Genomic DNA, 12971 nt, shown 5'->3' with positions numbered 1-12971 from the left:
TAAAGAGTGTGATGTGCTGAAAAAAGAGAGAACAGTACTTGAAGAGTAGGAAACTACTCTTCAAGTACTGTTCTCTCTTTTTTCAGCACATCAGCACATAATAATAGATAACTTCATTTTTTCTGTCTCCGATGAAGGGAAGTACTGGATCTTCCCAGAAACAGCTGTAAGACTCTATCCATAAAATTCTTCAACCTTACCTTTGCTCTCTTTATCCTTTTGTTTTTATATATTTACATATATATATATATATATATATATATATATATATCACACTGAGTTCAAATCTTTTCAAATCAATAAAGTATTAATTCAACACTGGGGCACGATGCTTCTTTTCCTCTTGATTGTATTTGTAATTCAAAGTTCTAACCTTGCCATAGTGTATCATACTGATCCAGCTTAAGAACTGCATCAGAGCTATAACTGTCTATGCAATACCCACTCACTTCCTCATTAATTTCATATGTAGGATTTCACTGCTGTGGTTAATAATAAATCTGCCATATACATATTGTCATCATCATTATCATTTAACATCCATCTTGCATGCTGGTATGAGTTGGGCAGTTCAGCAGGGTCAAAAGACTGTGCTATATTCCAGTGTCTGCTTTGGCATTGTTTCTATGACTGGATGCTCTTCCTATTGCCAGCCTCTTTACAGAGTGTACTGGGTGCTTTTTTTTCTGTGGCACTGGTAATGTTGAGGTTGCCATGTAGCTAGCAATTGCATATGAAAGATGTAAATCAGTTTTGTGAGATGAAACATGTAAAGAAAGTATTTTTCCAAAAGAAAAAAAGTTATGCTGCTCACAGATTATTTCATCAATGCCTCTTTTCCTTAGTGATCACTAGAATACTGTGTGTGATACCTTGTCAAATGCCTTCTTCTGGTCAATGAAGGCCAGGAATAATGGTTTACTCTTAGTGAAATACTTCTCCTGCAGTTTCTTCACTAGGAAGATTGCATCTGTCATTCCTTTTCCAGGCACAAAACCAAACTGCATCTCATTTACGTCTACCCTGTCATGAATCAATTGTGGTATGACTCTCTCTGTGACCTTCATAACCTGATCAATAGTTTGATTCTTCTATATAATTGCATCTTTCTCCAGTCACACCTTTGTATCACCTTTAGCAGTTTACAATGATATTGCTATGGCAGTCATTGGACCCTTTAAAAATTCAAGTGTAATAGTGTAATCCTCTCATATCTGGTTATATTGCTACAGTATACACATTGTCCTCACATTTATGGTTGTACTGCTACTACATACACAAAGATTCTAGATCCCATTTCAAAATACCCCACTCATCAATGATACAGCTGCTAGTTCAATGGCATATTGTTTCCTTTCTCTGCTTTTTGCTCTCTGATCTAGCTAGCTGCACACCACCACTGTCCAAACTTTCCTATAATATCTGTTTTCTCAGTTGTCTTTTTGGCTGTCTCATGTCCCAAATGCCAACTAAACATTGCATTCAATTCTTCCTTCCCAAAACTACACTATAGAATTCTCTCCTTATCTAACCTACAGATGTTCAAACTGAGCATCAACTACATTGACCACAACCATCTAGGAGGGTCTGCAAAGATCATGGGGTTTTCTCTACCACTACAACTAATTTTAATAACATTATTTGCTTGAAATTTCTTGTAGTGCTCAGTTAAACAAGTCAGAACTTGATATAATACAAAATAATATTGTTTTAATCATAATGCTAATATTTGGCTATTAGTTGAATGCATAATAACATAATATCTTCTGCCTTAATTAATTTTCCGAAGATGGTTTTACATTAAAATTATTTTAGGATAAATCAGAATTATTCTTGGAAAATAACACGCCATGTTTATTTTGTGCTGTTTTCATTTTCCAGACAATAAGTTATTTGAATCTAGCACCACATTAGCTGTTAAAAATGAACAACTCAAAGTAGAAGCTGCTAAATTGAAGGAAGAAAATATCAGTTTACATATAAGAGGAGATGCTAGGTAAGTTTCCTTGAATTCAGTGTTTGATAATACTGACAAGCTATTTTATTTCTTTATTTATGGATATTGCAGGGTTTAACAAAATATTTTCTATATTGTGACCATATATACTGCAAGGTTCCATTTAAAAATTTTTAAATGTAATAACATTTGTATTGCTTGCATTCACACCATGCTCAAAAGCTATTGTCTATAATACTCAAAATGTTGGAGTTCTTTAATATGCTATAATGAATGATATCTAATTCAGCTTTTTTCTTTAAAACAATATTGAAATCGTTATAATTAAGCAAGCTGTTATTTGAATCCAGGATGAAATAACCTCATGAGGACCATTTAGCCCTTTTGATACTGCCGTCTGAGACTGCCCCTGGATTTATGATGCAAAATTCCTGTTTTAAAGTGACCAAATCTACTATGTTAATTTATGTTCCAAACACCAGCTTAATAACAGTCATTTTACCAAATTCTTCATTCTTAAAATTTAATGAAAGACAGTGCATATCAACAGAAATACATATAGTAACAAAAGGGTTAAGGTTCTCAGAGAAAGAAGTCTCTGTGATGAAATGGTCATTAATTGGTTAACTATTTGTAACAAAAAAAACTTTTGTACTACATGGAAAATTTTCAGTCTTCTCAGTAGCAGCTCAGTATTTTTTTCCGTGCTTGCATGAGTCTTTTACATAACATATTACACATAATCTTTTGTCATCTTGTCTATGATACCTAACATGGATTAGGTATATATTTGTATTCAGTAATTAAGTCAAATGATTTCAAAGTTCTTCACATGAATTGTGTGCCATATAGATAAGAAAGAAGTTAATTTGATAATATTTAATAAAATTGGATAACAACTGACTGTTTTCTATGCTAGCATTAGTTGAACAGTTTGAAAAGGTAACAGCTATGCTTGTTTTCCATGCTAGCATGAATTGAACAGTTTGTTAGGATCCAACAAACTGGAGGACTACATCAAACTCCAATGCTTACTTTGGCATGATTTCTGCAGCTGGATGACTTTCCTAGTGCCAAACACTTTACTGGGTGATTTTTTTTTTTTTGTAACACCAGCAGTAGTGAGGTTGCCAAGTAACTTGTAAGACAAGAAAGAAAGAAGTCCCACTCAACTAAGTGAGATTGCAACAGAGGACAAAGTGGCATTATGCTAGGTGTTCAGAGACTAAAGTATGATAAGACAGACAATGGTTTCAAATTGCAACTTACGATTCTGCTGCTCTTCACCCCCTTTGTGTACTATCATTCATCTCCTACTTTCTCCCCAACTCACATATCATTAATCACTCCTTCACCCTTGTCCACCATTCACTACATCTACCCTCAACCCTACCCAATCTGTACAGACGTCATCTACTACTCTTTACCTCCTTCCAATGCATATTTATCATCATTCGCATCTCAATCCTTGTTCTTCATTCATTATGCTCCATCTCTAACCGTCCCTCACTCTTCCCACACACTTACAAACTCGGCACATCCACTTTTTTTGTTCCCTTTTCTCCACTCCTACTCACCTTGTACCTTGAAGCTCCACCCTGAAGCTCCACCCTGACATTTTGTCACCACTGTTTTGTCTTTTCTCAGCTCTATCCTGGTCACTCTCATCCTCTCCTCTACAGCAAAATATCTTTTCTGCTGTAGACCCTTTTCTCACACTTTAATCTCTTGTCTCCTATCATAAAGCTGCTTCCTCTCTATTGTAATCCCTTTCATTTTGAGATCTTAGTTTTGTGAGTTACATGATAACCTCATTTGTGCTACTGCCACAAAAAAGTAACACTTTGTAAAGTGGTTGGCATTAGGAAGAATGTCTAGCGCTATAGAAACTAAGTCAAAGAAAACATTGGAGCATGATGCAGTTCTTGGATCCAAATCAGCATAGATGGGCATTAAAAAATAGTGATGAAATATGTATGTGTCTGTGTGATTAAAAGGTACTTTGTAACCATATGGTTTGGGATTCAATTCCACTGCTCAGCATCTTCTATAGCCACAGGTTGATCAATAACTTGTAAGTAGATTTTGTCAGGCATAAACTGTAAAGAAGCTAGTTGTGTGTGTGTATGGGAGGACATGTATGTGTGTGTGTGTGTATATATGTACATATGAATGTATGTAGGTGCAGACATGGCTGCACATAGCTCTGAGTCTAGTCCCACTACAAAGCATTTTGGTCGAGAATCTTGTACTAGAACCCTAGTCCAGCGAATGTGGTAGATGAGAACTGTACAAGGCATATTTATGAATGTATACAGATGTGTGTGTATACTTCGTGAATATTTATATTCTGTGCTAACATGAAAAACCACTGAACTGTATATGGTGTTGTTTCTTGTCATTCCTCTGCAAATTATCCAGTATCTCTGTGCTTTCAAAGATGAGTGAAATGAAAATTTCCTTACTCAAAAAACAGATGAGGGTTAGCAACAGGAAAGATATCCAGCTCTAAAAGCAATGCCTCAACAATAATTGTCTAGCATGAAAACTTGGATATACTTAAATGTATTGTGTATGCATATGTGTATAAGTATGTATGTGTGTATGTGGATGTATATACCTGTGTTCTTTGTTTCTCTTTATCTTGTAATCTTGTGGTTCATCAAGTAAACATTGTTAAACTAAGTGCCAGGGCCAATATTGATAGAAGATGGGGCCACAGTATGGCTGCAATCCAATGATTGGAACCAGTAAAAGAATACCCAAAACAATATGTTTCTTTTAGTATCAAGTGCAAAATTCATTTGGAATTGATTTTTTGAATTGTTCTGATGGGAGTCAGAATATCTGTTCTGGGAAAATATAAGTAACAAATAATTGTTAAAGTGCTGCAATACCAAGCTAATGAGTTGTATGAAACCCTGATACACTCAATCATTCTAAATCTTATTCAATAGTGGGATAAGAGTTTGAAAGGTACAGGCTTATTATTCTGCTACTCCCTACCCTTTCTGTACTGCCACATATCACCTCCTTCCTGAGCCACTCCTGTATCTTTCATCCATACTGATAATTTACCTTTACCCCCATCTCTAACCATGCATTGCTCTCCTTTCATGCTCTTATGAACATACCTACCCACCCTCCCTGATCCTCTGTCTGTATTCTCTCATACTCATCTTCCTATATTACACAGTTCAGTCTGACATGTCATCACCAGTATCTCTATCTTCTTTCCAGTTACTCCCACTCACCCTTATATAGTACGAGGTAGCCATACATCTTCTCTATAGCAAGACACTTGTGCCTGTATCTTTATCATATTTTAACCCCTCGACATCAAGCATAAAGCCACCTCCCTCTCTACTACAACTCCACTCAATTGAGAGGACTCTTTTTCTTGTGAGTTATGTGGTGACCTAACTAGCACCCAGTACACTCTAAACTGGTTGGCATTAGGAAGGGCATCCAGTTGTAGAATCCAGGTTAAGCAGATTTTGGAGCTTGATACAATCCTATGACTTGTCAGATCCTGTCAAACCATCCAATAGCATGGGAGATGGACATTAAATGCTGATTATACTGTACCAGATATTAGTGTGAACTAAGCAAATTGACTATGAACACATCACAAGGGTTAAGTAGAGGTGTTAAGCCAGACAGTGAATTAGGTGGATCACTTAAGAACAGTTTGAAGGTTTTTTCATGTAATTTCCACCTATTTAAATTCATTCTCAAGTCTCTTTTTCCAAAAATGCCATGCAATGGGATCATATACAGAGCCATATGATTTCAGTTTAAACTTCTTAACCACACAACCATACTTGTGCCCAGTACCTGTTTTTCTGACAACTCACTCTTTGAAGTATAGCATTTCAGCTACTTAGTTACTCTTTCTTTACCTCTTCCCTAGTTCTATTTACCTTATATTATAGTCCTCGTGGTTCTTGACTTGCTGTAATGCAAATGATTTAACCATCTACAACACTAATTCAGGAAATTAGTTTAATATCTGATCACCTACCAATGTGGCAAACACAGAAACCAGATAGACTTCATATTCACCAAGAAACAAGACGGACATATGTATGGTTATGAATTCTAAATTTCTCCTCAGTGAATTCTAAATTTATCATACCAATTAATGTCCTCAGAATTTGAAACTGCATGCTTTATTTGATCCACAGGAGTAAATTGTTCTCATTCTGTTACTCATGCCAGATATATCCCCCATATCTGTTCTTGTTCTGCTACTGAACAATGATACAGGGAATAATATAAGTGTTGCTTTAATATCAGATGTTAGATTTATATGTTAGGCTTGAGTTTAATTTGGGGGTCAATGAAGTTGTAGTTGAGAAAAATTTAGCTGATATGGGAGACTGGAAGCTATTAAATATTAGAAAAAAGTTATCTATATTTATTTATTTATTTATGTGTTTCAGCCAAGTGGCTGCGGTCATGCTGGTGCATGATGATTTGTATTGGGTATCAAAATGCCAAATCATACTCGCTGCTCAATGCTTTGGGAACACAGTAAAGGCTGAAAGATGTGAGATGGTCAGCTGTAACAGAGACTATGAAGCCATGGTTAGCAGGAACAGATACAGCAGGCATTTTGACTGTATCCACACGCTGGAATTCATCCAACAACTACAGGGCAATGTGATAGAAGATTTGAGCAAGAAAATCTGGGCTTTAGTGAGAGGGATGGGTATTGAAGTTACTACTATGAAACTGGCTCTTTGCTACCACTCGTACAAGATGTTCAAGGGACAAATTCTGACATCCAAAGCCAAGGAGAACTGCTTAATGGAAAGCAGAGAAATTCTTGAACAATCTGGGGCATCCTGTTGAGCTGGAGATCATCTGGTTCTTCTCAGATGAAAAGAACTTCTGTCAGAACCACTTGCACAACACCCAGAACAACAGGCGGCTTGCCTACAATCCATGTGATATCTCACGTATCTTGAAAACTAAGTTCCCTCAAACTATGGTGGTGTTTGGGTGTATCTTCAGTAAGGGTGATGTCAAACTGCCCCACATCTTAGAACAGGGCTTTAGGCTTAGTTCAGAGGCTATGTGAAGCTACTCAAGACTATAGTCAAACCCTGGCTGGAGAGGGTTACTGCTGGAAAGCTGTATGTGTGGCAGCAGGATTTGGCTCCTTGCCATACCTCTGGAAAGAGTTAGAAGTGGTCGTTAGAAAATTTCCATGATTTCACTAGTTCTAATTTCTGGCCTCTTAATTCTCCTGATTGTAATCTCATGGATTACTATGTGTGGGGAGCAGTTGGAAAAGACACTGCTTTATCTGCAACAGCAAAGCCAAGCTGGTGGCCAAGATCTTGGAGGTATTCAAAGATCTTCTTGGGAACACAGCAGGGAACATGTACCAGGTTCTGGAGCTGTCTTGAGGTTGTGGTGGAGGCTGAAGGCAGCTATGTTGTGTAAATTGTTACCTTCCAGCAACAATCTAGTTGACATTTTTTTTTTTTTTTTTTCAAATACTCTAATTTTTGTTTGGGATATTGTTATATTTTCCTCTTATGCGAATTATTAAATTTAACCCAAACACCTTGTATACTTTGATTGAAGTGCTGTCTAGGCTGTATGTTGATGATGCATTATTGGAAAGTTAGGGAGGAATGAAGGTTTCTGTCATCTGCATGTGTGTGGATGATGGATTTGGTGGAACATAAGGTTGTTAATGTAAAGGAGGAGGAGAGTGGAATACAAAACTGAATCCTGAGGAACACAACAGTTGATTGAGAGTGGGAGCAGAAAGAGCTTAAGTCAATGCATACTCCAATGGTGTGATCTGATTGGAAACTACTGATCCAAGAGATGAGAGTTGAGTGGAGCCTATGGGCAGGAAGTTTGGATAGAAGATATGCATGCCAGACATGGTTGAAAGCTTTGCTAATGTATAGGGCTGCAACATTGCTTTTACTGAACTTCTCTAAAGTGAAATTCCACTGGTGAGTGACATAAGTCTGTATGCCACCAGTGGTACTGGATCTATGGAAACTGAGGGGAGAAAGAAATTTGTGGTGATGGAGACATTGTTGTTAATGACTGTCTCCATTACTTTAGAGCTATTTGTTGGGAAAGAGAAATAGGATAATAGTTGACTATGTCAGAAGGGTTTGCCTTTTTTTGGAATGGGACACGTTGTGGCATGTTTCTAAATGTCAAGGTATATCTCTGTAGAGAACAAGAGTTTGACAAGTATAGAAACAAGTTCAGGGCTGTAAAATTTGAGTTTAATGGAAATGACAATGCTAGTGGCCTTGTTTGTTTAAAACAGCTCAGAGTATTTCTGCATTTGGGATGTGTGTATGCAGTGTGGGGAACCTGGTAGAGTGAAACAAGGTAGGTTTTGGAAGGGATTGGTAAAGTGTGTGCTGTGTAGAGTTGGCTGCAAGGTGACCAGTGAAGGTGGAGGCTTTCTCCATAGGAGTACTGCTTTTGAAGCCATTATTGTTTAGTTGAGATGGGTTTTGTGGTGTAAAAGAGATCAACTGTGTGTTGATCTGCAGTGTGAATAAATGATGAAACAAGTTAGTGTAAAGTAGCAAAGGGTTTGGATTCTGCACTAGCAGCATTGGTGTGGGATGAATGCAAGAGCCATGAGGAGTTGTAAGTGTTGAAGTCATAAAGAATGGTGACTTAGGAGAGGAGATAGGTGAAATACATGCTCTCAATGCAGGAGGATGTATGGTCAAAGAGTAGCTATCATTTGAGGAATTAGGAGAATTATAGAAAAAGCAGATATATTTTGAGGAGTGAGAGAAAACGACTTTGAGCCAGATGAGCTAAAAGTCATAATTGCTGAATCCAGGTGAGATAGTTCAAAGATAGGAAGAATGGAGTTTATATGTGAGCAGACACTACCTTTTGGACTGAAATTTAAGTAGGAAGTACATCCTGGGACAGCAGGGATGTGCTGTAGATAGGAATTGAGAAATTTATGTTTTTCCTCTAATTTCTTTCAATCATTTCCATCCCTCCTGTCACCCAGTTACTTTTATTGTTCCCCAAGACACAAGCCAACCATCTCCTGTTTCTCTTCACAACATCCGTCACTGACTCTACCTCTAGAATTTGTTTATTAGAGCATTACTTGATGATAAATGTATTTAGAAAAAAATTTCAGTTTGTTATATAATGTATATTTATATATTAAATCTTAATTTTAAATGTTCTGTTTTTCTTATTCTCTTTTTTTTTTTTTTACCTTATATTTTTTTCTTCCATTTCAGTGGTGACAAAAATCAAATTTCTGATCAAAAACTGTTTAAAAAGCAGGAAGAGCTTACAGAATCCCATCGACAAATTGCTGAGGTTATTTTTGCTATATTCCTTGAAACCATATTTCCAGAATTATCAACATTGATACCTAAAGAAATCTTTTAGCATTTGATTTACCTGTTAATTCCCAAATCAAGCTGATAGAACTCTGTTTTAACTGCATCCTACCTGTGAGAATGCCTACAGTTAATATAAAGCAATATATTAAAACTTTTTTGTGAAGGTGCATGGCCTCATGGTTAGGCTGTTGCACTCTCATTCAGTAGATCATGGGTGTATTGTGTTCTTGAGCAAAACGCTTCATTTCATGTTACTCCAGTCTCCACTCTTAATCAAGTGGTGGGGGTGGGGGTACTGCTTGCCTAGCCAGCGGGTTGGTGTCATTTGAAGGCTAAAACAGTACATAGCACATTGTGACCAGCAATGTGTAACAGCATCTGATAGTCTGATCGGTCATCTGATAGTCTGATCACGTGATTAAAACTTTTATTTTATTTACTTGGTTAGAGGAAAGGTATTGTCTTTCACCTGTCTTTTCAGAATCTTGAGGCTGGTAGAAAATTGTTCTATCCATAGGTTGGAAACCTAGCCCAAAAGGTTGCATTACAGTAGACTTTGCTACCTACCCCTCAACCAGGGTCAGATGGTTGTGTAAAACTAGGTGATGGATTAGGTTTATCTACTTTTGATGGCCTTCCACATTGTTTCTGCCTACCCAATTTTATACACAAGCCTTTGATTGACTCAAGGCTATGAAGCTGCTAGATTTTGAGGTAGAACCCAAAACCATTATTTTAAGCAAACTTTCAATCACATAACCATGTTTGCACTCATTGAATGTAAGGAAAGTAATTTTTCTGTTAATGAATAATCTCCCAAATCAAAATGTAATATAGAATAAAGAAAGTTCATATCATTTCATGTCCATCTTCCATGCTGGCATGAGTTGAACAATCTGACATGATCTGATGGGTCTGAGGGCTGTGTCATGCTCTAATGTCTTTTTTGATAGGATTTCTACAGCTAGATGCCCTTCCTAAAGCCAGCCACTTAAGAGTGTACTGGGTTTTTTTTATTTACATGGCTCCAGATAGAAAATAGCTCCTACCTCTGCTGACAACTAAGTGCCTCTCGGTCAGGATGAAAGGTAGACTGTATGATGCATGTGTGCAAACTGCCATGCTACATGGCAGTGAAACATGAGCCATGATTGCTGAGGAAGTGTAGGCTTGAAAGAAATGAAACTAGTATGATCTACTGGATGTGTAATGTCAGTGTGCATGCACAACAGAGTGTAAGCGCCCTGAGAGAAAAGTTGGGCATAAGAAGCATCAAATGTGATGTGCAAGAGAGACAACTGCACTGGTGTGGTCACGTGTTATGTATGGATGAGGACAGCTGTGTGAGAAAATGCCACTCCCTAACTGTGGAAGAGGTAGACCCAGGAAGACATGGGATGAGGTGGTGAAGCATGACCTTTGAACATTGGGGCCTCACAAAAGCAACGACAGAAGACCAAGACTTTGGAGATATGCTGTAATTGAGAAGACCCGGCAACTAAAGTGAGATCGCAGCCATGGCCTATGCTAGTATCGCATGTCCGGCTCAGTTAAGAGTATCCCTGATGCATCAGGCGATATGATAAACTTGAGAAGACCTGTTGAGTCAAGTGAAACCAAAATCGGAACTGTGGCCAGTGCCCCCTGACTGGCTCCCATGCTGGTGGCACATAAAAGCACCAACTAAACATGGTCCATACCAGGTCCGTCTGACTGGCTCCTGTGCCAGTGGCATGTAAAAAGCACCATCCGAATGTGGCCGATCCCAGTACCCCCTGACTGGCTCCTGTGCTGGTCACATGTAAAAAGCACTATCTGAACATGATCTATGCCAGGACCACCTGACTGGCCCCCATGTTGGTGGCATATAAAAAGCACCCACTACACTCTTGGAGTGGTTGGCGTTAGGAAGGGCATCCAGCTGTAGAAACATTGCCAGATCAGATTAGAGCCCGGTGTAGCCACTGGCTCTCTAGACCTCAGTCAAACCATCCAACCCATGCCAGGATGGAAAACGGACATTAAACGATGATGATGATGATGATATTAATCTTAACTTAATTTATTATAAACTGTTTCTGTTCAAGGTAATCTGGTATAGGAAATGTACTCCAAGGTGAATTTTTTTCTTTGATGAAAGCCACAATATGTATGTAGTATTCTGTTTTCTTAGCAAGTTAACTGGGACTTAGAAGTAAACAATAAATTAGCTGATAATCCACAAGATAACCTCCTAATGTAAATACCTATATCAATATAACCGACGACTCAAGCTTGCTCTGGACGCACTTGTAGAAATAAATCTAAATATCTTCTAGAGTAGGAATGCAATATATCTTCTGTTGCTTATGAAGCATGGGTATCAGCTAATTATAACAATGTTTAAAGATCAAGTGTTATATTGGATCAGTGAAAGGAAAATTTAATCCAGATATAATGATGCTAAATGATGATAATAACTGTCTTTCAACCTTCAGGCACCATGGGAAGTGACATGCAACAACACTCTCAGCATTAATCTGGAAGCTTAAAGACGAAGGGATTAACTACAAGTGGAAATTCCTTTCCAAAACTAAATACAATATTAACAGGTCAAAAAGATGTTTGATATGTTATCTTGGAAAATGATATCTTTTAAAGAACTTAAGAGCCTCCAAAGGCTGCTTAAATTCCAGGAACTAGGTTTTTTTCTTTATGTCTGCATTTAAAATAATACATTTTGGTGGAATTTAAGGACACACCTTAAACCATTCCCATCTCATTACATGTTTTTGACATGTTTGTTGTAATATTTGTTATTTCCCCAGTGTTTTCCTATGTCTTTTTGTTGTTTTCCCTTTGAGCATTTCTTGTTCAGATGTTATCTGCTTTGAAAGCAGCTTAGCATTCCTGTTCAAAAGTCATCTGCTATAAGTGCGACTGTCTGTGTAACTGATGGCATGTTTGAAAGAGCCACCATAAACAGTAGCGATCCCAAGACAGTTCCCTGAGGCACTTCACTCTCTATTATTGTCTCCTTGGAGAAGGCTCCATTAGCTGCCACAACCTGGTTTCCTTCTTTTAAGAAGTCATGTAAACCCTCTCCCAATTTTCTGATTATGCCAAGTCTCTAGCTTGTGACATATCCTCCCGTGAGCAAACTTATCAAAAGCTGTTGCAAAATCAAGATATATCACATCCACATTTGAGTGATTCATTTGTTGTTTCAGTACCCCGTTATAATACTGCAAAAGCTGTGTAAGGCAGCTTCATCCTGAGCAGAAGCAATGCTGGGTTTCTTCTAGAACCATGATCAATTTCCTCCTGACAATGCATTCCATGACTTTGCTGACATGAAAAGTTAGAGAGATGGGTCTATAATTTTAAGCATCTTCTGTGATACCTCCCTTATGGATAGGACATATTCCTTTGCTTAACTTTCTGGGAAGTCTCCTGGTTGCAAGGAAGCTCTGGAAGAGGATCTGTAGTGATCTTGCTAAAGCCCCTTTGCATTTCTTTAGGTGGATTGTTGGGAATTCTTCAGGGCCTATGGCTGAGTTTAAGCTCATTTCATCAATGGTTTTATATCACATTAGCTTCCTGTGTGTGTGTGTGGTAGAAGTCAGACAGTTGCAGCCAATGGAGAACTATCTAGGGAAACA

The 12971-nt window shown here is 37.8% G+C and overlaps 1 protein-coding gene across 2 annotated transcripts in view; it reads left to right on the top strand.

Annotated features, from left to right (window-relative positions):
• Positions 1-12971, top strand: part of LOC106882625 (autophagy-related protein 16-1) — an 80121-nt gene that overhangs the window by 8373 nt on the left and 58777 nt on the right. For both annotated transcript variants that reach the window (XM_052967333.1, XM_052967334.1), the window contains exons 2-3: positions 1882-1996; positions 9223-9304. In XM_052967333.1, coding sequence (XP_052823293.1) covers positions 1882-1996; positions 9223-9304 — 197 coding nt within the window. The remainder of the gene's footprint in view (positions 1-1881; positions 1997-9222; positions 9305-12971) is intronic.

Source organism: Octopus bimaculoides, chromosome 4 (assembly GCF_001194135.2).
Source record: "Octopus bimaculoides isolate UCB-OBI-ISO-001 chromosome 4, ASM119413v2, whole genome shotgun sequence".
NCBI classification, from domain to species: domain Eukaryota; kingdom Metazoa; phylum Mollusca; class Cephalopoda; order Octopoda; family Octopodidae; genus Octopus; species Octopus bimaculoides.
The sequence above is the reverse complement of the archived record's forward strand: the minus strand, read 5'-3'. Positions and strand labels throughout refer to the sequence as shown.